Consider the following 21,911-nt stretch of genomic DNA (forward strand, 5'->3'; position numbering starts at 1 on the left):
TGCTTGAGCTGAAACAGTTCGTTACATTACCAAAGCCCTGTTGCGAACAACAAACTAATATTATAGAAGGGTTCATAAACGACCCGAACAACACACCACTATGAAAAAAGGGGTCTTACACGACCCGGCTACACGCGACACTAGCGAAGGGTTATCCTACATGACTCGAACTACCGAGCCACAAAAGAATTCTCAACCCAAGGTTAGCTATGTTGGTCATTCTACCCAACTATCCTACAGTTAGGCTACACTACAAGGGGAGAATCGACGCTATCCAGCTACGTCTTCACGGAGTCCCAGGTCCCGACTCGACTCCAGACACTCCCTCAATCTCCTCCGGGTCTTCTTCTTCTTCTTCTGCATCCTCCTCCTCGTCTTCCTCGGCCTCCATCGCCTCCATATCTGCCACTGCCTGCACCTGAGCCTGGACATCCTCAATCAACTCATGGGCCTGCTGAAGCTGCCCCTCCAGGTGCCGCACCATCTGAGTCCTGTTCTCCAGCTCCCCATGCAACTCCTGAATCCTTATCTTTCTAGCTCTGGACTTGGCCTTCAGGGTCTTGACCTTGTCCTGAGCGCCCATCATGTTTTGCTCATGAATATGGGCCACTCGAGCCTTGCTCCTACATATCACATTCTCCTCACGAAGTTGCTCATACATGTTGATCAACGCAGAGGAGTAGCTGAAAGAGAGGGCTGTCCTGACGTTGTAGTCGGGCATCATGTAGTTCAGGTTGCGGTTCACTCGATCGGCATAAGCCTAAGTGGTCTCATCCTTCAAAGGAATCACACTGTAGGGAGTATCCATAACCTCGGCATTATGCTTCTCAGAGAACTCCTCAATGGCCTTCCTAGCAGCGATCTCCCAGGAGTCTGCCAGCTTCCTACCGTAGACAGTGAGTTGCCACGAGTCCCATTCCAAGCGAGCGGGGCAAGCAGGAATCTTCACTATCATCTAACAGCGCTCGGTGCCCAGTAAGCTAGACTCGTGTCCTGAGTACTGTGGGGGCTCAGTGTCGTCAAACGCTCTGAGCATCTACCACAGCAGACGAGGAAAGTGGCTGGTGTGGAGGGCATTGGAGTGCGCCCAACCCTCGGTATCCATGATCACGTGCGTGAAGTTAGCCATCTGTAAGAAAACATAGCGCTGACGTAAGTCTCTAGTTTTGACTAGAAACAGAATAAATTTTTAGTAACACAACACAAATAAATTTTTATGAAGCGCACCAATTAACAACAAGGCGATCAACCGACTCAAATATGCCAGATGCATGCACGTTCTATCATTTCTCTCCCAAGCAAGTACCAAATATGATATACGAAAACGGCTAGTGGCAACAATTACGTACTCTCCCTATATATATAAATATATATATAAATATATATATTAGTCGTTCCTACGGTCAAGGATTCATAACGCGCTTAACGTAGTTAGTGTTCCTGCAGACAAACCAGGACAAGAGATATAAATATCCATTTCTGGACCCTTCGTGCTAGCACACACAGACGGCCCCCATGTGTCCTACGCCACACGGGTAACGCATATGCTGTTTCTCACATATTCACCCATACATTACCGTCCACTATAGAGACGGCACCCAAACGTTCGACGCTGAATGGGCAGCGCTGCATACGTTACAGAAGCAACGTATTCACTTCCCGTACAAATCGCCTTACGGGACACCCAAGGGTACACGTGACCCAAGGTACACGGTTATGACCAACTGCATAACGAGTCTTTACCTCGTAACATTGCCTTACGAGATGGCCGTGATCACAATCACACGGTAAGAAATCCGCACTCCATATCAGGCGGCAGATAGCGACAGGCTCGTTTGAATTGAGCCTTATCACCTTATCGTATGCTCAACATACGGGACCCGCGCACGTATGAAATACGTGGGCTATTCTAAGGACTATCAGAATACTCACCTTGCTTACCTCAGCGTAGGTGCGTCGTTACAGAATAAGAGTTGTGCACAAAAGTAAGGTTTAACGAGAAGTAAATGCTGGAAGTGCTGGAATGAAATAGATACTTAGATGCCTTCGAACTTATAACTCATAATTAGGGCATATGAACTATCTATCCTATTCCTTAGCGCATCTAGCGTCAACTTTTCGAAAAACCCAAAAGTTTTGCAGTTAAGCACTCAAGTAATCACCCCCTAGTGCAATTAGCTCTGATGCCAGCTGTCACAGAACAGTCCAAATAATACCGATCAAGTGCACTAATCAACCATTTAAGCTTAATCCTCAGTTATTGCACTCAACTAGTACACCCAGACTGCCTGCTGTAACCAGGATCGATTACACGGGAACTCTCGCCAAAAGATGAGCACATGTGATTACAAGCAAAAGCAGAGTTCAAAATAATTTACAACAGAGGTTAACACAGACTTCCGAAATAATTCACAATAAAGTTTTACAATCCAGGGTTACATTTCAAACATCAGAGTTCAAACACAGCGGAAATAAAACAGAGTTTAAAATAGAGACCCAAAATACAATACGATAACTGCCATCGATGACAAATGACGAGCTTCACATCTTGCCCACTGATGTGAGGCCGATCTGCCCGTACTTCACGGAGAAGACAGAACCCACTCGACAGTCCAACCCGAAGGAAGAGGCTGACCAATCCAACACGCGCAGATCTCCTCGAAGACTTCCGGAACACAGCCTGCTCAGAAGGAGTACAACTAAAACCCTGAGTACTCTAATACTCAGCAAGACTTACCCATCTATGGGTATACTTAGCCCATTACCTAGACATGCAAAGCTCTTTAGCTCTGGAGTTGTTTTGCGGAAAAGCTACTAATACTGAATCCTTACTTTCAATATTTTAGCTCCAATTGATTTGACAGCTACAAACTAGGTTTGCCTATTTCTCTAGAGCATACATGATTGATCATATTATCTTTTAGTAACATACAACTCAACATTTCTATTCCAATCTCATTCCACTTCTTTACTATGCTGTGACAGAGAGATCAAGGTTCTCATATCCGCGAGTCACGGCGAATCGATTCGAATTAACCTTGCAAGGTGGACCTAACTCACACGCCAAGTGCGACCCCGTCGAGTCACACCGAGCAACCGTTCCCACGATTACCCCGAAGCCTGAATCAAGCCCGCCAACACCCGGATGATGAACCCCACACGTGCGAACACCCGGTGAACCCGTGGACGACTTCACCATCCGTCATCCCTACCCAGCACCGCAGGTCGAGAATCAGAGTTCGACGCAATTTAGGTAATTAGCTTACCGGTTTTGACTACCTCCTACTCCCGGCATGTGGTTAGTACTGTTCAATCCTCGATAAATAGTGCCAACAACGGTACGGTCCTCAATCGACACAGGTGGAGTCTCGGTTTTTCCTTTATTCCATAGTCATGCCCAACTTTCCTCCACCCGGTCTCCACTATCAATCATACAGTACTCTTTTCCCATAACCTTCTGAAATAACAACCTTATATCTCGTGGGTGACAGGAAATCACCCGTCTTCTACCGAATCTTATTTACGCGTAGCAGTGCTATCGTCCTGCACATACTAGTAGAGACACTGGAGTAATCTAGGGATTATGCATCTAGGGTTCCATACAACTCCTAGAAACTTAATGCACAAGTACATAATTTAATAACACTTTGTAAATTTAAAGTAAGGGTTATGCTCCGAGGCATGCCTTGCAAGTCAGCTGGGTTAACGACGTCTTCCGAAGCTTGCTCAACGGCCTCCTCGGTCTGCTGCTCTCCTGCTGGTGGCTCCTGGATCGGCCCGGCAACTATCTCGTAGACGGCTTCGCTCGTGACGCCTACATGTAAGGAAAGATGCCATGCAACAATTAAAATGGTGCAAGGAAAAATAATACAAGGTACTCACGATGCAAGACGAGGTAACTAAAAATAAAGACATGACTAGCCTCAAATACCACTGATCACAAAATACTGAAAAGCATAACCGTATAAAAGAATTACCTAACAACAAAAGGAAAAAGTTGTAGCTAGGAACGAATAAATGCAAAAACATAGTGTGCAAACTTAACATAGCAACAAACTTTTACCAGCATGAAAATACATTAACACACATGCAAGAAAATTTTTATTAACCATTATTGAGAAAAGAAAACATTTATTGTGCCCCTAGCTACAATAAGTCAAGCATAAAAAGATTTGCAACCCACACAAAGCTTCTACGCATGGAAATTTTCCAGTGAACTACACATGCAAAGTGTAAGCCACTGCATAAATTTCATAATTTTTAGAGCAACATAACAACTGGTATAAAATAAACTAGCTTAAATACAATCCAAAATTTTAGCAGGGGCAAAAGTGACATTTCACATGCATGAGTATTTTTCCTCTGAATATATTGATTTAAGTAAACTAACAAAATTTAGTTTGCATTTTTTGCATTTTCTGTGATTTGTTATGCATTTATGAAATTTCAGCTGAAAATAACAAAAGAACAAAAACCACACTTAATCGCCCTGACCTGCGGGCCCCACTTGGTAGTGGAACAGAGAGAGCAGGGGCCTCCCCTGCTCTGCCCCAGCCACGCACGTCGGCGGCGTCCCGGCGCGAGCGCGGCGGCCATGGGGCCGGCCGGCCAGCAGGGCAGCGGCGGGCAGGGTAGCGGCGGCTCGCGCAGGGGCAGCGCGAGGGCGGAGCCCGGCGGCGGCGGCTGGGTGGCGGCGGCACGCGGCGTTCCGGTGACGGCAGAGCAGGGCGGCCATGGGGCGGGGTGGCGCGGCGCTCAAGGAAGCCAGGCAGCCTCGGGACGTGCGACGGCGTTGCGCGAGCTCGCGCAGGGCGGCCCCGCGGCGTGCGCCGGCGGCGAGCAGGGCGCACACGGCGGTGCGGCGGCGGCGGCACCGGAATCGGAAGGGGAAGGGTTCGAGGAGGATGAGGGGGTTAGGGGGAGCTCACCGAGGGGTTCAATCGGGCGGAGAACAGCCGTAGAGGGGTCGTCGGCGTGAGGGGCGGAGCTTCGACGGGGACGTCAATGGCGGCCGGCGGTGGCGGCCCGATTCCGGCCAGGGAACGGCCTAATCGAGGTCGGGGCGGTGCGGCATGGGTGCGGGGCGAGGTGAGGAAGGTTTTGGCGCGAGGAAAACGAAAGGGGGCGGCGGGGTTTGGCCAGTACGGACGCCGCCGCCGGCTTAATCGAGTTCGGCTCGACGTGAACGCGAGGAAGGAGAAGGGGAGGGGAGAAATGGATGAGCCTTGTGAGCGGATAAGGACGCGCAGTGCGGAGGGCGAGGATCGCCGGTGTGTGCGACGCATGGAGGAGCTCGCCGACGGCCACAGTCGCCGGCATGGGCGTCGGGGCGTCACAGTGAAAGCACAGGATAGCACAGTAACGCGTTTGACCGATTTTGACTCACGTTTGACCGATTGAAACTCAAAATTTCATAAAGCAACTTGAAATTTGGCCAAAATAAAAGTTGTATAGAAAGAAAAGACCTACAACTTTGCTTTTGGGCGAAAGTTGATTCGAAGCTCGGATTAGGGAGAAAAACGAGATCGAACGTAGCTAAGTCGAAAATTACTATGCGAACTCGATTAGCGCTAATGACGGTGATTAGCCTCTTTTAGTGATTAAGCGCGATATTAGTGTCAAAATTAACACCGGGGTGTTACAACAATGGATTTCATTGAAGGTTTGCCATACTCATCTTCTTACAACTGCATTTTGGTGATAGTTGATAAGTTCTCTAAATATTCCCACTTTATCAAACTGTCCCATCCATTCTCTGCAATTAAAGTAGCCAAACTGTTTATGGAACATGTTTATAAGTTGCATGGAATGCCTCAGGCCATAGTATCAGATCGTGATAAGATTTTTACTAGTCAATTGTGGCAAGAACTATTTAACCTATCTAGTACTGAGTTGAGAATGAGCTCTGCCTATCACCCTCAAAGTGATGGTCAAACTGAGAGAGTTAATCAGTGTGTTGAAGCATTTCTCAGATGCTTTATACAGGCTTGTCCTTCCAAGTGGTCTGAATGGTTCTCTTGCTGAATATTGGTACAATACTAACTACCATTCAGCTTTACACAAATCCCCATTTGAAGTTCTGTATGGTCATGAACCAAGACATTTTGGTATTGAAGGGATTGAGCATTGTGCTATTCCTGATCTGCAAACTTGGTTAACTGAAAGGCAAGACATGACCCACTTGATTCATCATCAATTGTTGAGGACTCAGAAGAGAATGAAACATCAGGCTGATAAGCACGGAACTGAAAGAACATTTGCTGTTGGGGACTATGTCTGGCTCAAGCTTCAACCTTATGTTCAAACATCTGTTGCTTCTAGGGCCAGCCACAAGCTTTCATTCAGATACTTCGGCCCCTTTGAAATTGAAAGCAAAGTGGGTACTGTTGCTTACAAGTTAAAGCTTCCTGCTACTAGTACCATCCACCCAGTTTTCCATGTCTCCTTGTTGAAGCTGTTCAGAGGTAATTTGCCTACCATCTCTACTCCATTACCTTCAGACAACATGTCTGTGCAGGTTCCTGAACTCGTTTTGGACCGTCATCTCCAACGGAAGAACAATAGAGTGGTGGTCCAGTTGTTGATCAAATGGCATGGCTGGTCCCCGGAGCTTGCAACCTAGGAAGATGAAGATGAGGTGCGTGCTCTTCTTCCTGAAGACACGGCTTGTGGGCAAGCCGCAATTAAAGGAGGGAGGGATGTCACGAAGCCAAATTCACCAAAGAGGGTGTTCCGAGCCAAGAAGCCCAGTGTACGTTTTAGTGGGCCAGAATGGGCCAAGTAAATTATTCTCTAGCCCATGTAATGGGTCGCCGATGGCATGTAACGATGACTTAAAAGGAAAACGTGAGAACACAGAACAATTGGACTGGGACTTGTTGGCGGCGGCGGCGGCGATCGCCGGCCAAGGAGCCCTTAAGGGTCCTCGTCCTGATATCAGGCAATAATCTGGTATCCGAAATCCTATCCTGATTCGCGTGTGTTACACGTCCCTACAGCCTCGCCTTCACGCCTGAACAATCTCTCTGCCCATTGTCCGGTCGTTGTGGAGAAGACATTCATTGCGCATGGTGGTGGTGGCCACTCCGATTCCAATATTGCCGCGCTCTCTACACGTCTGTGGGGAACACGGGGGATCAAGAGCACCTGACAGTGCGATGACTCGGCAGGATCAAAGACGAGGTACATTTCTTGGTTGAAACAGTGGCGCTCCAGCCCCGAGCAGGGAGGCGGGGATTCCGGCAGGGGCGCCCACTATTATTGCGCCACGGGGTTGAGCAGGCCGTTGTAGAGGAGGAGGACACCGTTGCAGTGGTCTCGAACGCGAACACAGGGCATGTAGTAGTCCGTGAGATCCGTGGAGGGGCGGCGGAAGAGCTCCGCGAAAGGCAACTCATCAGAATGGTTAAAACCCACTGCCGTTTGCTCCCACCGCCGCATCCCACGGAGAAAAGGTGACGCGTGTCAAGCAGCCCTTGTTTTGGACATTTTGCAAAAAAGACCTTCTATTATCTAGAAATTGCAAAAAAAGCCCAGAACATCCCTACCCACGTTAATATCTTTACAAAGTAGACCCTCCAACTAATCTTTATTTCAACAAAAAGAAGAAAAACATTCCAAAATCCTATCATTTTTGTAAAAAAAACCCCGCAGAGCGCTTTTGCAGTAAACCCCTCCCCAAGTCACAAACCCTAACCCCCTCTCTCTTCCCTTCCGTTCTCTCTCCATCTCTGCTCTCTCCCTCCCCGCTGTTGCCGCCGCCGCCAACTCCCCTTCTTCCTCTCTGCCGGCGCTCCTCCTGCTCTCCTCCGCCGCCACCCGCACCCGCAGGATCCACGCCGCCCATCTCCCCAACCCTCCTCTCTCTCTCTACTCTGGCGGCGCCTCCTCTCTTTTCTCTCTCCCGGCGCCTTTTTCCCGGTGGCATCTCTCCTCGCCCCTCACCCCTCCGCGCGCCACGGGCCGGCGTGGAACCGGCCGACCAGCTCGCAGCGCGGCCGGTAGCGGCAGCGCGCGGGAGACAGAGGCGCGGTCGGCCGCGCCACGCTCACCTCCTAACCTACACCGCGCGGCCTCCCCTCTGCCCTCCACCGTCGGCAAAGGACAAGAAGCCGAGCTGAGCTGGTGGGCTCGCCGCTCTCGGCCGGCCGTACCTCCGTCGCCTCTCCCCGATGGCGCTCCTCTGCTCTCCGGTCTCCACCGCCGCCTGCTCCCGCGGGATCCAGATCTGGCACAGGGCGCCGCTCGGAGGGAGGGGGCATGGGCAGCATCCTGGGCACACGACGTCAGCGATTCCCTACTTGTCCCGCTCCTCCGACCACGACGAGCTCCAAGACCGCCTCCGTGCCGCCGCTACCACCACAGCACCCGCCACCCCCTCCGGCTACACCACGCCGCCCCCACACACCTCCTCAATGGGCTGACGCTGGCTTCGATGCGCGGGCGGCGCTTGAGCGCGAGCACCGCCGCAGGTCGGACGGTGCGTAGCCGCATCTAGTGAACATCCAGTTCCAAAAGACGGTGCGCAGCCGCATCTGGTGAACATCGAGTTCCAGAAGAAGGTGCAGTTGGAGGTGCTTGCTTCAGTAGGCATGCTATTCCTTTTGGCTTGTTTGATTCACGGGATTCGCGGTTAATTTGTTTTGTGTTCCATGGCAGCCTGTTGCGCTCTACTTGGATTTCAAGCTCGGCTAGAGCTACACGCTGAGCAAGATCTCCATCTGGCCTGGGGATGGCTTCCACAACCTCGAGGTACTCCTTTTGGCCACGACATCGTTTAACAATGTTCAGAAGCTTATCAGTTACAGTAGATTTTAGGCAAGATTATACATGTTGATTGATTGGTCCGACTTATGTGCAGAGAGCTGAGTGTGGACATACATTCTTGAGTTTTAAAGCATGTGAAAGACTAATATTTTTTTCTTACTTTGTCTTGTTATTTAGCTTGGTTAAAAAAACTGAAATTATGGTAAAACTGTAATTGTAACTTGGCTGTATGTGTACATGCCTTGTTTATAGGTTAGATACAGATACATGACCTGACAATTCAGGAGAAAGTTGCTGCATTGCAAGTAATGGTGCTCAGAATAATGAGCTAACTGGCTGAAAAATATTGCCATGATACAAATAATTTGCAATATATTTTCTAATGATTCCAGGAAATTAAAACTGTGGAGCTTGCAAAGCCTGTTGGTTGGGTCGGTATGCATTTTAACTTGTAGATGAATGCTACTTTCTGAAATTGTATTTTGCCACTTCCTGAAATGCCATGGAAGAGTCTGTCATAAGTTCTAGGATGACTTTTATCTGGAAAATACTGTTCTCCAAAATATATAGCTGGCAACCACGTGCTCACATGCTTATCCATTTAGGTTATAGAATCTCTATATTATGAGGATAATCTCTTTACATATGTGGTAGGACTAAAATATGCAGACTCAATCTGGCATTCTTGTTTTGTTATGGTTCTTGAATCTCTCTATTGGCTTTGAAAAAAATTGGATATCCTGTCAGGTTCATCTGATACTGACCCATTTGAGTCAGATACTGAGATACAGCAGAGAATTAGAGATGAACTGTAGGACGAATTGTATGAGTCTTTGCTGATCACTTTCATACTTCAGCTGTGCATCTCCTGCGTGTCTTTTTGCTCACTCTCGCCATGTGTTTGTTGCAGCTCCGGAGGGAGAGGATAGCTGAGAGGATGAAGGTATGCGTTTGTTGCAGCTCTAGAGGGAGAGGATAGCTGACAGGATGAAGGTGTTGCAGGAGTTGGTCCCTAACGCCAACAAGGTAGACTAATTTTTCACCAATCTTGCAGCTCTAGAGGGAGAGGATAGCTGACAGGATGAAGGTGTTGCAGGAGTTGGTCCCTAACGCCAACAAGGTAGACTAATTTTTCACCAATCTTTTCTTTTCTTTTCTCCCCTCTTTTCTAGCTCCTTTTGCCCCTTCTTTTGAACAAAGTAGCAGGAAGCTTTCCTTGAGATGTGGTGAGGGTGCACTCTTTTTTTTTTTGCACTGTGTTGTGATGTAGGAGTACGTCTTTCCTTAAATTCAGTCTTTGGCTGATACACTATATCTTGACTTGTTATAGTATAACGTGCTATGCTCTCCTGTATGTAACATTGGTGAAATAAAAAGTGCCATACATAATAGAAAAACATGGTAGTGGGGGCATATTGTGCATTTGCCCACTTCACTGCTTGGCTTATTTCCTATTTAAACACTTTGACATGTACAAATCATGGATTTGCACAGCTTAGTCTATGTAACTCTGCTATTTATTTACCTATAAAAAATCTTAATAGTAGCAGGCAAATGTATTTATACATTCGTACCTTACACATAAGGATGTGATTTTAGTTGTCAAAGTACAAGTACCATGTAATAGTTTATTAAGAAGTAATTTTAGCGAAAAGGAAGAGGCAACTTGAATAAAAATTGGAGAGGATTATAATTTTATTCAATTGGAAGATTGAGTTTCTTTGGCTCTCTTTTTATGACTTGTAGCCTGGAGCCGCAGGCAGGCAAGGCAACAGGGGCACAATACGTTGGGTTGGTCCTGGCTGGTGGCCAGAGGGCGGCGTTGGCAACATGCTCCTGGTCGAGCTCGAGCTCCAGCCAACACACTGGATATGAGACACCTATGATGAGATAGTGTACCCACATTGTTCAAATGTTAGCATCTTAATGATGTATGTATTACTATGTGCTATGATTTTGTGTTGAATTTATCATATACCATGCATATCATTTGTCATTTCATTACTTTTGGTTTACTTATGTTTAATTGTACATTTTATTATCTTTAATTTACTTATATTTGATAGTTTAAATGGTAGGGCGCGCATCGCACGCCTAATGTTCTAGTTGTAAGAGACCCGCCAGCGAGCGCGGGAGGAGGTCCCCGCGCAGCAGGCCGCGACCGTCGATGAGCGCGCGCCACGCTGTGCAGACGCGGCGCGACGCGGCGGAGCACGTCCGCGAGGACATCGTCGGGGAGCAGCCGCAACGCAGCTCTCGTCGTCACTCGTGCTGTGCTGGCTCATCTACTCCTTGTTGGCTCGCTCGCTTCCGCTTCCTGGTAGGCGCGCGTTTCCTCGCTCGCTCTCAACCTTTGCTCTAGCTGCAATGTGCTCCGTTGTGGCAATGATCCTGTATTTATGGAGGCGGCGGAGTGCGTGTTGTAATCCGACTCCCTTTCAGCTCGATCGGTTGTACTCCGAAGATGGTCTTCTTCTTTTTTTTGAGGGGTATGGACTGTGTTTGTTGAATTGTCAGATCGACTGTTTGGGCCCAACTAAAACCTATATGGCCATAATCTCAAATTACAACCGGCCCGCGGCCCGCGGCCCGCCGCCATTGACTGCGTATCCTCCCCATCCAGCGACTCGACTCGGGATCTCACACGACTCGACTCGGGAATCTCACCCATCTCGCGAGATCGGTGAGGAAGAGGGGAGGAAGACGAAGCAGCGCCAAACCCTACTGCTGCCGTCCTGCCGGTGCGTGTCGCCCCAGATCTGCGATCCGGTCCAGGAGAGGTGAGCGGCAGTCTCTCACGGTCCTCCGCGAGCCTGATTTTTCGCGTTTCATGCGAGGTTTATTGAAAAATTCTTTCGGGGGGTCATTGTTTTGGTTCTCAGAGATCTGTTGCCGATTTCTAGAAACTCAAGAGATCTGCTGTTGATTTTGCTGTCCTGTTGTCAGATGGCGAGCACGGGGCGGTCGATGCTGCTCTCGCTGCTGCTCTTCGCGGTGACGCTGTCGCTGCTCGAGATGTACAGGGCCAAGTTCGCCTCGTCGGAGCTCATGACCATCGCCGGCGGATTCGTCTGCTCCCTCCTCTTCCTGCTACTCCTCACTGTGCGTTCCCCCCTCCTGGTCCCTGTCCTTTTTACCTTTGTTTCTCGTTCCAAGTGACGCTCGTCGTTGTTCCTCTTGCTGATTTGACAAATTGAAGTGTTATAAACTTGTACAATGTACAATATAGTGAAGCTACTGCAATTTGCGAAACACTTAGGCCCTGTTTGGTTACAAAAAGTTTCTAGGCTACTTTTAGTCCCTGGGCTAAAACGTTTAGTCCCTATCTGTTTGGTTCCATGGATTAGAGGGACTAAAGGTCATTAAATGAAGTGAACAAAGTACCCTACTACCCCTATTCTGCATGCATGCAGCCAGCCATGGTGGAGCTAGAGGAGGGGGGACCACGGGGGTAGGGTGGAATTGTAGGCTAAAAGTCCCAAAAAGCTCCTCAAGAGGGACTTCTCATTCTTTAGCCCCTAACCTACTTTTAGCTCCAAAAAGTCTCTCATGTTTGGTTCTTTAGCCCCATAAGTCCTAGGGACTTATACAAAAGTCTCATGAACCAAACAGGGTCTTAGTTGGTCCATACATTGGTTGCCACCATTTTGTGGCTTTATGTCATGTTGTAGGATTATCTAGTTCTGCGCTCATCAACTCTTCATCAACAAGTGTGTTTTGCTGCCTGGAATTTTGCGTTATGATGAATTAATTATTGGATCAACCGTTGCAGTTTATTGGGAACTACCAAGAAGCTAGTGGAGATAGAACTGGGTGGGGTGCAGGTATGTGTGGCATATGATCTCCTTCTCATATGCGTAGTCTTTATTTGACTTCAACTCATCTATGTCCCTTTTCTTGTGCAGTTGTTGTAGCACAGCTTGTTGCCCTCATTGTAGCTGGCACTGTCCACCGCGTCTGTATCACAACATGGTACGTTACCTCGAAAACACTTCACTGCTTTTATCCAACCAGCCATCAGCATTTATTGTGTTGAGATTGTCAATGGGGCTAGTCTCAACATTCTAATGGAATGTTTGCTTATGAGTTTTTCTTTTTAAAAAATCCATTGGAGAGAAATAGACATAACATTTCTGATGAAAGAAAACAATTCACTGGTTTCTGAGTAAAGGAATTTAAGTTTAAGTTAAATCGTTTGCACAGTAGAATCTGTTGTTACTAAAGCATACAGCAAATTTATTTAATGCACTTTTCATTAAGCCTTGGAGTGTTTTAGTGTAAATGTATGGCTTGCATGTTCAATCATAAAACGACCTGAATTCCACGTAGACAACCCATCTATTGTGAATTGGTCAGAAACAATCTCTGATTATCCGCCAGATAATCAAGTGCTGTACCATAACATACCGGTGGAGCTATATGCAATATCTAGCCTTTTGGTTGCTGTTGTCAACTGTCTGATATTGTTATGAATGCTACCGGTATTATTTTTGCATGTTGCAAAAACTACTGAGAATGCTACAGCCTCAGTACACTGCTATTCATGAGTTTCATGATCCTAATAGACGCCTCATGTGGCCAGCGCTATGTTTACATTTCTAAGATGGATGGCTACTGGGCTAGTAGCTGGGTAAAATCCATTTATACAAAATGTTATATAAGTGATCATTCTGTAGTCCCCCTCAGAGGTTTACCAAATATTTGGCAGAACTTAATCACCTAACAACCATGACTTCTATGAGAATGCTAGCTATTTGACATCGACAAATTATATTTTAGGGCTTGTGGTAGGGTTTACTCTGTCCACCATGGTTTTGACATAGCATTGTGATTTTGATAGTTTCAACAGTACTCACATTTCTCTGTATTTGAGGAATCAGCATTTTCTATTATATTCATGTAGCACGAATGGCACTGGCAATGCCTAGTAAAAGTTTGTTGGTGGAATCTATATTGTAATGTCTGTGGTTATTTACTCTGAAAGATCGGCCGATCGGGCAGTGGATAGACACTAATGTCTGGTTATTTTCCTTTTTCTTTGGTGCTAATCCTCCCCCTTAATCACAATTCTGCGGTTTTTCTGCAACCTCATGCTACAAACCCAGCGTGCAAACTAACTCTTCTCGTCCACTCTGCTGCAGCTTCTTGTTCTCCGCCGGGCTCCTTTACGAGGTTGACAAGCTCTCCGGCATGATCCTCGCGAGGAGCGAGTCTAAAGTGAGGCGGCACTGAGCACAGGATATAGATCAGAAGATATCATTCATGTACGATGACTCGTCTGTAGATCGAACCGAAATCTCCGCGCCCCTCCCACCGGACCTCGAACCCATTCAGCTGAGAATCCTGGATTACTGGTGCGCTCGCGCCGAGGTCGCATTCTGATGTTTGTCTGATCTGTTGACTAGGTAATATGTACTGCCACACCATTTTGCCGGATATCACTTTCCTTTTTGACGAACTCGCCGTGCGTTGCGGGTAATATGTACTGCCACACCATTTTGCCGGATATCACTTTCCTTTTTGACGAACTCGCCGTGCGTTGCGCTTGATCGCGCCTACTAGTCGAGATGCTGCGCGCGCATTGGGTTTTGTTTTGTCGTTGAGCTTTTCGTCCACGCCCGCCGGGGATTTTCTTTGTTTGGGGGTGGTGAAAAAAGCAGTGCGCCGTGACGGCGTCAATACCTAACCCCGGGAAGTTTTCGTGCCCGGGGTTGGGGCTGGCGCTGCCGGGTAAAACGTAAAACGCCTGCGGCGACCGCTTCCCGGCCGTGCAGCCCCGTGGCCTTGCGGCCGTTTCAGCGGATGCGTTGGGGAATGAACGAGCTCACGTCACGCGGGCACGAAACGGCCGGGAATCCGGTCGGCGAGGAGAAACCGGGGAGGGCCGAGGCCTTTTGGGCTAACGATCGAGACGTCGGTCGGTCGTGTTGTCCATGGCCGTTTTTGTACGTAATAAAGCTGCATCATGCTCCGGTGATTGGACTTTGGATGTTTCGGTCAGATCTGGCTGATCGCAAGAGTAGAAAGAAGCCTAGGATCGACGGCGACCATGATAGGATGGCCAGCCCGATTGACCAAGGAAGGAGGGCAAGGGCTCAACCTCTACGCTGTCCTGTCGCGTCCCTCACCTCACCCGGCCCTACGGACAATCAGTGCCATTTTTCCCGATCAGAAAACCCTGTGCCCAAAGCTAAGAGGAACAGGAACAGTTCCCCCGTCCGATCAGGGGAGTCGTCGCCGTTGCGAGTATTACAACTCCCCAATCAAAACCTGAACTTGCATCATCCGATCAGGGCAGCCCGGCCGACTGGTCGTCGACCCTGACCCTCCCGATCGCGGCCTTCATCTCCGCCGCCCGGCAGACAGCAAACCCATTTCAACCGCAGGACATAATATAATACGCACCGGGCTGCCGCGCATTACCCCCGATCCTTCGCTTAGATTAGTAGCGTACTCTAAACAAGACGCAACCGGACGCTGGTTGGTTGGACTGCAGCTTAGCTGACGGCACCATCAGAGCGCCCCAACGACACAAAGGATTATCATTGCTTAAAAAGCGAGCGGACGATGCAGACGCGCTTAATCACAATTAAGCCAATGGCAAAAAAAAAAAAAGCGGGAAACGTGCTGGGATCAGCGCTAGTAGTCGGCACATTTTCCTGCGTCCCCTTTGACCGGCGGCGCAGCGCGACACGGATGTTTTTTTTTTCTCGTGTGTAGCTAGTGGTAGTAGCTCTGAACGCACGGGCTCGCGTCCGCCATTTGCTTGGGTTGACCTCTTCCCTCTCCCTCCGCTCCGCGTGCGCCCGGGACGCAGCTGGGGACCCGGGGAGGGGGGAGGTAGAAGAAGAGGAAAGGCGGGTGGTGCCCGCCGCCGGCTCCGCATTCAACGCGCGTATAAACGATACAGCGCGGCTCGGTCGCGTGGACTTGAGAGGGCGCTCGCCTCGCCTCGGCTTCACAAGCTGCCATCCACGACCTCGCGGCCACCTCTTCTCCGATTCTTCTTAGCTGGCTGCTGGCCTCGCGACGAGAGGGGAGGGAGGCGGAAGAGGCGTCGCGTGCTGCCGTGTGCTCCGATCGCCGGCGCTCCGGGCGCGGGATGGAGGCGGCGACGCGGCGGCGGGCCACGGCCACGGCCACGCCGCCGCTCGTGATGCTGCTGTCGCTGCTGCTGCTGGCGGCGGGCGTTCCGTCAGGCTTGGGCGCCATCAATCCTCAGGATGGTTAGTGTACGCCGGTCAACCCTGCATCTCGCGGCGCGGCTTGTGGCTTGTTCACCCTTCCTTTGATTCCCGTTTTCACTGCCAGCCCAGGAGATTTTGATCCAGACTTGCTAGCTTCTCTTACAAGCTTGCCCCCTGTTTTTGAAAACCTTGTTCTGCAGCTTCTGCGCTCAACTCGCTGAAGAGCAAATGGACGAACTCCCCGTCGAGCTGGTCCTCGGCGAGCGACCCCTGCAACGGGGGGTGGGACGGCGTCATGTGCAGCAACGGCAGGGTCACGTCGCTGTGAGTGCCCGCGCGCTCTCGCCTAGCTACCTGTGTCCATCGATGATCGATCACGCGCTGTCGCCACGCGACCACCTCTCTGAATGAACGAGTCCTCATCATCCACATGCGTCCTTTGTTTTCTTTGCTTTGCAGGAGGCTGTCAAGTGTCAACATTCAGGGCACGCTCAGCGACAGCATCGGCCAGCTCAGCCAGCTCATGTATCTGTAAGTCACCTCCCGTGAGTTCTGGGCATGATTAGCTGCTAAACACCATCATTTTACGACATTTGAGCCAGGATGATGCTCCAGCGTTTCAGAGGATTCAGGATAGGGTGGTTTTGATTTTTGAATCGGTCAGAACTGTTGGATGAAATTTTCTTCCGGGCTTCTAGCTAGCTTATAAACTCTGCTTTCTTCAGGCTTGACCAGTTCAAGTATACCGAGTTGTAGGCTCTGACCAATCTTCTAAATCAAATCAGCATGGATTAGGATACTTTTGTTAGCAAGGACAGGTTATCGAAAAATTAATAAAAAATACATATGAATGTTTATTGTAGCAAAAATGGTCTGTCAATTTCTTAAATAAAACTGTTTTATCTGCATTAGCGAAAGTGCATTCTGGCTCACAAGACACGCATTTGCAGGGATGTTTCCTTCAACATTGGTCTAGGCGGTCCGATGCCCGCTTCGATTGGGAGCCTGTCTGAGCTTAGCATACTGTATGAGCTGCACCGACTCTTGTTCTCCATCCTATCTTTCCTTGTAAAGCATTCCCCAAACAGGCTGACATGCGTAATTGTGACTTTACTTGTCAGGATCCTGGCTGGCTGCAGCTTCACAGGAAGCATTCCACAAGAACTAGGCAACCTAAAACAACTCACGTTCCTGTGAGTACTACTAGCTTGTATATTCGGATGAAACATCCATTTTATTTCTCGGTCCTTGCACTCGACATACAAATTTAACTGTTTTTGTCACGCATTCACTTTAGAGCGCTGAACTCGAACAAGTTTACGGGCAAAATTCCGGCTTCACTGGGTTTACTCACGAACCTCAACTGGTTCGATCTGGCTGATAACCAGCTCACTGGATCAATCCCGATCTCAACAGCAACCACGCCAGGGCTTGACCTTCTTACCAAAACACAGCACTTGTAAGTGATGCCGATCTTATTTTCTTCACTTGTAATATCTGCACCTCCTTTCCGTCTATTCATGTTTATAAATTCTAATCGATAAACAGCCATTTCAACAAGAACCAGTTATCTGGAACGCTTACAGGCCTCTTCAACTCCAACATGACTCTGATTCACATGTAAGGGGTCACAAGAGTTTCGTTTTGTAGTTTATATCATATCGTGTAGTGAATCCTGCTAACTCGTCTTGTCATATATGTCAGATTGTTTGATAGTAATCAATTTACTGGTCCAATCCCAGCGGAGCTAGGGGGCATTACAACACTTCAGGTTCTGTAAGTATCTTAGAATCAGTGGAATTCATTTTTTTCACAAACATTGTTTTATCATATTTTCCCTTTTTAGCATTTTTTTTGTCTCTTTGACCTGCTTTGTATCTTTGACAGCCGACTAGATAGGAACGGTTTTGCGGGCGCAGTTCCTCCCAGCCTGAGCAGTTTGGTAAATCTAAATGAGCTGTAAGTGGGCCATGACCTTAAACAATCTGCTATATAAGATGGTGGTACCCGGTACCTTTTTTTTAAAAAAAATCTTTTGCAGGAACTTGGCAAGCAACCGGCTTACTGGATCACTACCAGATCTCAGCAGCATGACCAAATTAAATGTCGTGTAAGAAACTTATTATTATAATACCCTGCCACTTTGTTGGTTCATATAAATTGCCTGGATAATTACTAGCAAGTTCCTGATGAATTCGTTCATTCATGACCAGAGATTTAAGCAACAACACGTTTAATGCTTCAGTAGCCCCGGATTGGTTCACGACTTTAACATCCCTCACCTCTATGTGAGTTATCATAGACTATTCACTCTTCAAACAATCCTTGTTGTGACATTTTGCACTCATCCTTTTGTCTTCTGATGTTTTAGGTCAATAACTGGTGGACAACTTACTGGTGAGGTCCCTAAGGATCTCTTCAGATTGCCCCAGCTGCAGCAAGTGTAATTTTTCTGGCAACTTATACTGAAAAAATGAGTTAATTAACCAAAAGGAAAAGAAAAACTTTTTAAGTTGACCATTTTTTTGTCGCTGATCAAACAGTGTGCTGAGCAACAACGCATTCAGCGGAACGCTTGAGATCACAGGCAGCATCAGCAAACAACTGCAGGCTATTAATCTCATGAATAACCGTATCATCGCTGGCAATATTACCACAAGCTACAACAAGACTCTGGTGTAAGAACCTGCACACTCAGCCTAAGTGCCACCACAAGTGCTTCTTCTTTTTTTTTTCCTATCCAACCAATTCAGAAACACCTCATTTCTTGTTTTCAAACCTTCATACAGTCTATTTGGGAACCCGGTGTGCGTGGACCCAGATTTCCCCAGAAAATCCTTCTGCAGCATGCAGCAGGAGAACATGATAGCATACACCACCAGCCTGAGCAAATGTTCCTCGCAAGCTTCATGTTCGAATGATCAGAGTTTGAACCCGGCAAACTGTGGATGCGCCTACCCCTACACCGGGAAGATGGTTTTCAGAGCGCCCTTCTTCACAGACCTGACGAACAGCGACACCTTTCAGCAGCTGGAGACAAGCCTCACGACGCAGCTGTCTCTGCGTGATGGCTCAGTGTTCCTATCCAATATCCACTTCGACAGTGACAACTACCTTCAGGCTCAGGTGAAGCTGTTCCCATCGTCAGGGCTGTCCTTCAATGTGTCGGATCTGATACGGATAGGCTTTGATCTGAGCAACCAGACTTACAAACCACCAAAAAATTTTGGACCTTATTTCTTCATCGCAGACCCGTACGCCCCTTTGGCAGGTACTTTAGTTTCACCGTCCAGAACTCCCATCTGTATTTTCTTTTGGAAAAACGATGAAGAATAAGTTCTATGGAGCTATGAATTCACTGCGATGTTCTGTGTCAGGTGCTTCTTCTCCTGGTGGTAAGAAATCAAAGATCAGCACAGGTGCCATTGCTGGAATTGCGGTAGCCGGTGGACTACTCGTGATTGCCCTCATTGCCATGGTATTATTTGCTTTACGACAGAAAAGAAGGGCTAATGAAGCAGTGACAGGACGAACTGACCCTTTCGGTAAGGGTTTTGAAAAGTTATTTGCATTTCAATTCTTATTATGTTACCAAAACATTTAAATAATCCTGTGGAGAATTGATGAGCATAGAAGATTGCCGTGGTTTGAGTTTCTCTTAGTGCACGCCACTACTTGCTAAAGAGTAACAGTACTAAACCTGAAGGCTGAACTGAATTGTGTTTTAAAATTGCAGCTTCCTGGGGAGTCTCTCAGAAAGACAGTGGAGGGGCTCCACAGCTGAAAGGAGCAAGGAACTTCTCTTTTACTGAACTGAGGAACTGCACCAACAATTTCGCAGACACCCATGAGATAGGCTCAGGAGGCTATGGCAAGGTATCAAACAAAAACAACTCACTATTCAGGTCTCTTAAAGAGGACCTGCACAAACAGTTATACCATTGGTAAATAGGCAACTAACAAAATATCAAAAATTTGGTGAATTCAAAAGGTGTACAAAGGAACACTTGTGGATGGAACGCGAGTGGCGATAAAGCGAGCGGAGCGCGGATCGATGCAAGGCGTGGTGGAGTTCAAGAACGAGATCGAGCTGCTCTCCAGGGTTCATCACCGGAACCTGGTGAGCCTGATCGGCTTCTGCTACGAACAAGGGGAGCAGATGCTGGTGTACGAGTACGTTTCCAACGGAACACTCAGAGAGAACTTGCTAGGTAATTCGAGATTCGACAAAAATATACCCCCCACACAACACTGTCAGCGTTTTGCCATCTCTTGTGCTATAAAAGCAATCATCATCAGTCGATTCAACCTGCGTATGTTCACGGACGTGTGCAGTGAGAGGGACGTACCTGGACTGGAAGAAAAGGCTCAGGATCGCGCTCGGGTCGGCGAGGGGGCTCGCTTACCTTCACGAGCTCGCCGACCCGCCGATCATCCACCGGGACGTCAAGTCCACCAACATCCTCCTCGACGACCACCTCAAGGCCAAGGTCGCCGACTTCGGCCTCTCCAAGCTCGTCGCAGACACGCAGAAGGGCCACGTCTCCACTCAAGTGAAAGGAACACTGGTGAGCAACCATGATCATGATCATAGTGGAAACATCGAATATAGAAACCTAATTAAAATGTTTAGTTTTCTGATCGTAAAAAAACTTATTATTAACTAAAGCATGTAATAAATAAAACTGTTTGGCGTTTAACTAAAGCATGTAATAAAATTGTTTGGTGCTTCTTGATGAATAGGGTTACTTGGACCCGGAGTACTACATGACGCAGCAGCTGTCGGAGAAGAGCGACGTGTACAGCTTTGGGGTGGTGATGCTGGAGCTGGTGAGCGGGCGGCAGCCGATCGAGAGCGGCAAGTACATCGTGCGCGAGGTCCGGCTGGCCATCGACCCCACCGACCGCGACCACTACGGCCTGCGGCGGCTCCTGGACCCGGCGATCCGGGACTCGGCACGCACGGCCGGGTTCCGGCGGTTCGTGCAGCTGGCGATGCGGTGCGTGGACGAGTCGGCGGCGGCGCGGCCGGGCATGGGCGAGGTGGTGAAGGAGATCGAGGCCATGCTGCAGAACGAGGCGTCCGGGGCCGACGGGGCCAGCTCCGCGGGCTCGTCCGCCAACGAGTTCGACGGCGCGGGCGGCGGCGCGCGCGCGCACCCCTACGGCGACGCCGAGATCACGAGAGGGTCGTACGGGGACAACGGGTCCGACTACATGCCCTACTTCGAGGTCAAGCCCAAGTAGAAATAAACATTCAGGGGTGTCGTTCTTGCTTCTTCTTCTTCTTTCGTGCCCAGCAACCCCCGGCCATTCTTTTTGCTGCAGCTTGTGGATGAAATTGTAGTTTTTTAATTACGTGATGATGTGTATATCCATTGGTTTGTCCAGGTTCTTTCTTTCTTTTTTACCATGCTACTCACCGTGAGACGACACGAATTGTACATGCCTAGAAATATGCATTTGCAAGATAATTTATTTTACTTTTTTTTTCTTTAGTGGAGTCACAATTGTTTTGAAGTACATGCCTAGAAATGCGCATTTGCAAGATAATTTGCCCCTTTTTTTTCCCTCTAGTGAAGTCACAATTGTTGTCACCGTTAAAACTTGCTCGCGGTTCTAGATCAAACAATGGCCATGATCGCGTACAGTTCTGCAGGGGCATGCAATCAGATTTGCATACGCTTGGAATGAGGCAGAATCCTGCAGGGGCTTTGTCTTAACGCGTCCGGCCGGGAAATCAGGAACAGGTCAAGCCAGCCCCGGCTGGGATCTCGGCCGCCAACGCCGGGGAGCACGCGTGCGTGCCCACGGACAGATCACCGGGGCGCGCGCACGCGGCCGCGAGCGCGAACGGGCGGCTGCGCGGGCAACCCGCCCGCCCCGCGCGCGCGACCTGCCACTTCCGGCCGCCGGCAGCGCGCGTCCCGTCCCCAACCGCCCGCCGCTGCGCGTGGC

General features: G+C 48.8%; 2 protein-coding genes and 1 long non-coding RNA gene across 5 annotated transcripts; all 3 read left to right on the forward strand.

The window, feature by feature from the left end:
- Positions 1-7,634: 7,634 nt before the first annotated feature.
- Positions 7,635-10,799, forward strand: LOC120698325. Of its 2 annotated transcripts, XR_005684815.1 has the most exons (5): positions 7,639-8,573; positions 8,659-8,751; positions 9,677-9,709; positions 9,821-9,886; positions 10,513-10,799. It is a non-coding gene; the product is annotated as an uncharacterized LOC120698325 (long non-coding RNA). The 2 variants fall into 2 exon arrangements; XR_005684816.1 differs by having other exon boundaries at positions 7,635-8,561; positions 9,677-9,886.
- A 511-nt stretch (positions 10,800-11,310) lies between these two features.
- On the forward strand, positions 11,311-14,294 carry LOC120698324 (protein KRTCAP2 homolog). 2 transcript variants are annotated; one of them, XM_039981874.1, is made up of 5 exons: positions 11,311-11,546; positions 11,713-11,868; positions 12,539-12,590; positions 12,672-12,738; positions 13,908-14,294. In XM_039981874.1, exons 2-5 carry the CDS (start codon positions 11,713-11,715, stop codon positions 13,996-13,998), a joined length of 366 nt encoding a protein of 121 aa, XP_039837808.1. In that variant the 5' UTR covers positions 11,311-11,546; the 3' UTR covers positions 13,999-14,294. The 2 variants fall into 2 exon arrangements, with proteins under 2 accessions (XP_039837808.1, XP_039837809.1); XM_039981875.1 differs by having other exon boundaries at positions 11,344-11,603.
- Positions 14,295-15,524: 1,230 nt separating this feature from the next.
- LOC120698326 (leucine-rich repeat receptor protein kinase HPCA1-like) lies at positions 15,525-21,473 on the forward strand. The gene is made up of 19 exons (XM_039981876.1): positions 15,525-15,992; positions 16,154-16,277; positions 16,413-16,484; positions 16,904-16,978; positions 17,075-17,146; positions 17,251-17,412; positions 17,502-17,573; positions 17,658-17,729; positions 17,841-17,912; positions 17,995-18,063; positions 18,167-18,241; positions 18,325-18,396; positions 18,497-18,631; positions 18,743-19,224; positions 19,331-19,498; positions 19,690-19,829; positions 19,945-20,164; positions 20,289-20,521; positions 20,697-21,473. Exons 1-19 carry the CDS (start codon positions 15,869-15,871, stop codon positions 21,198-21,200), a joined length of 2,943 nt encoding a protein of 980 aa, XP_039837810.1. The 5' UTR covers positions 15,525-15,868; the 3' UTR covers positions 21,201-21,473.
- Positions 21,474-21,911: the final 438 nt, after the last annotated feature.

The sequence above is a fragment of the Panicum virgatum genome, chromosome 3K (assembly GCF_016808335.1).
Source record: "Panicum virgatum strain AP13 chromosome 3K, P.virgatum_v5, whole genome shotgun sequence".
NCBI lineage: Eukaryota > Viridiplantae > Streptophyta > Magnoliopsida > Poales > Poaceae > Panicum > Panicum virgatum.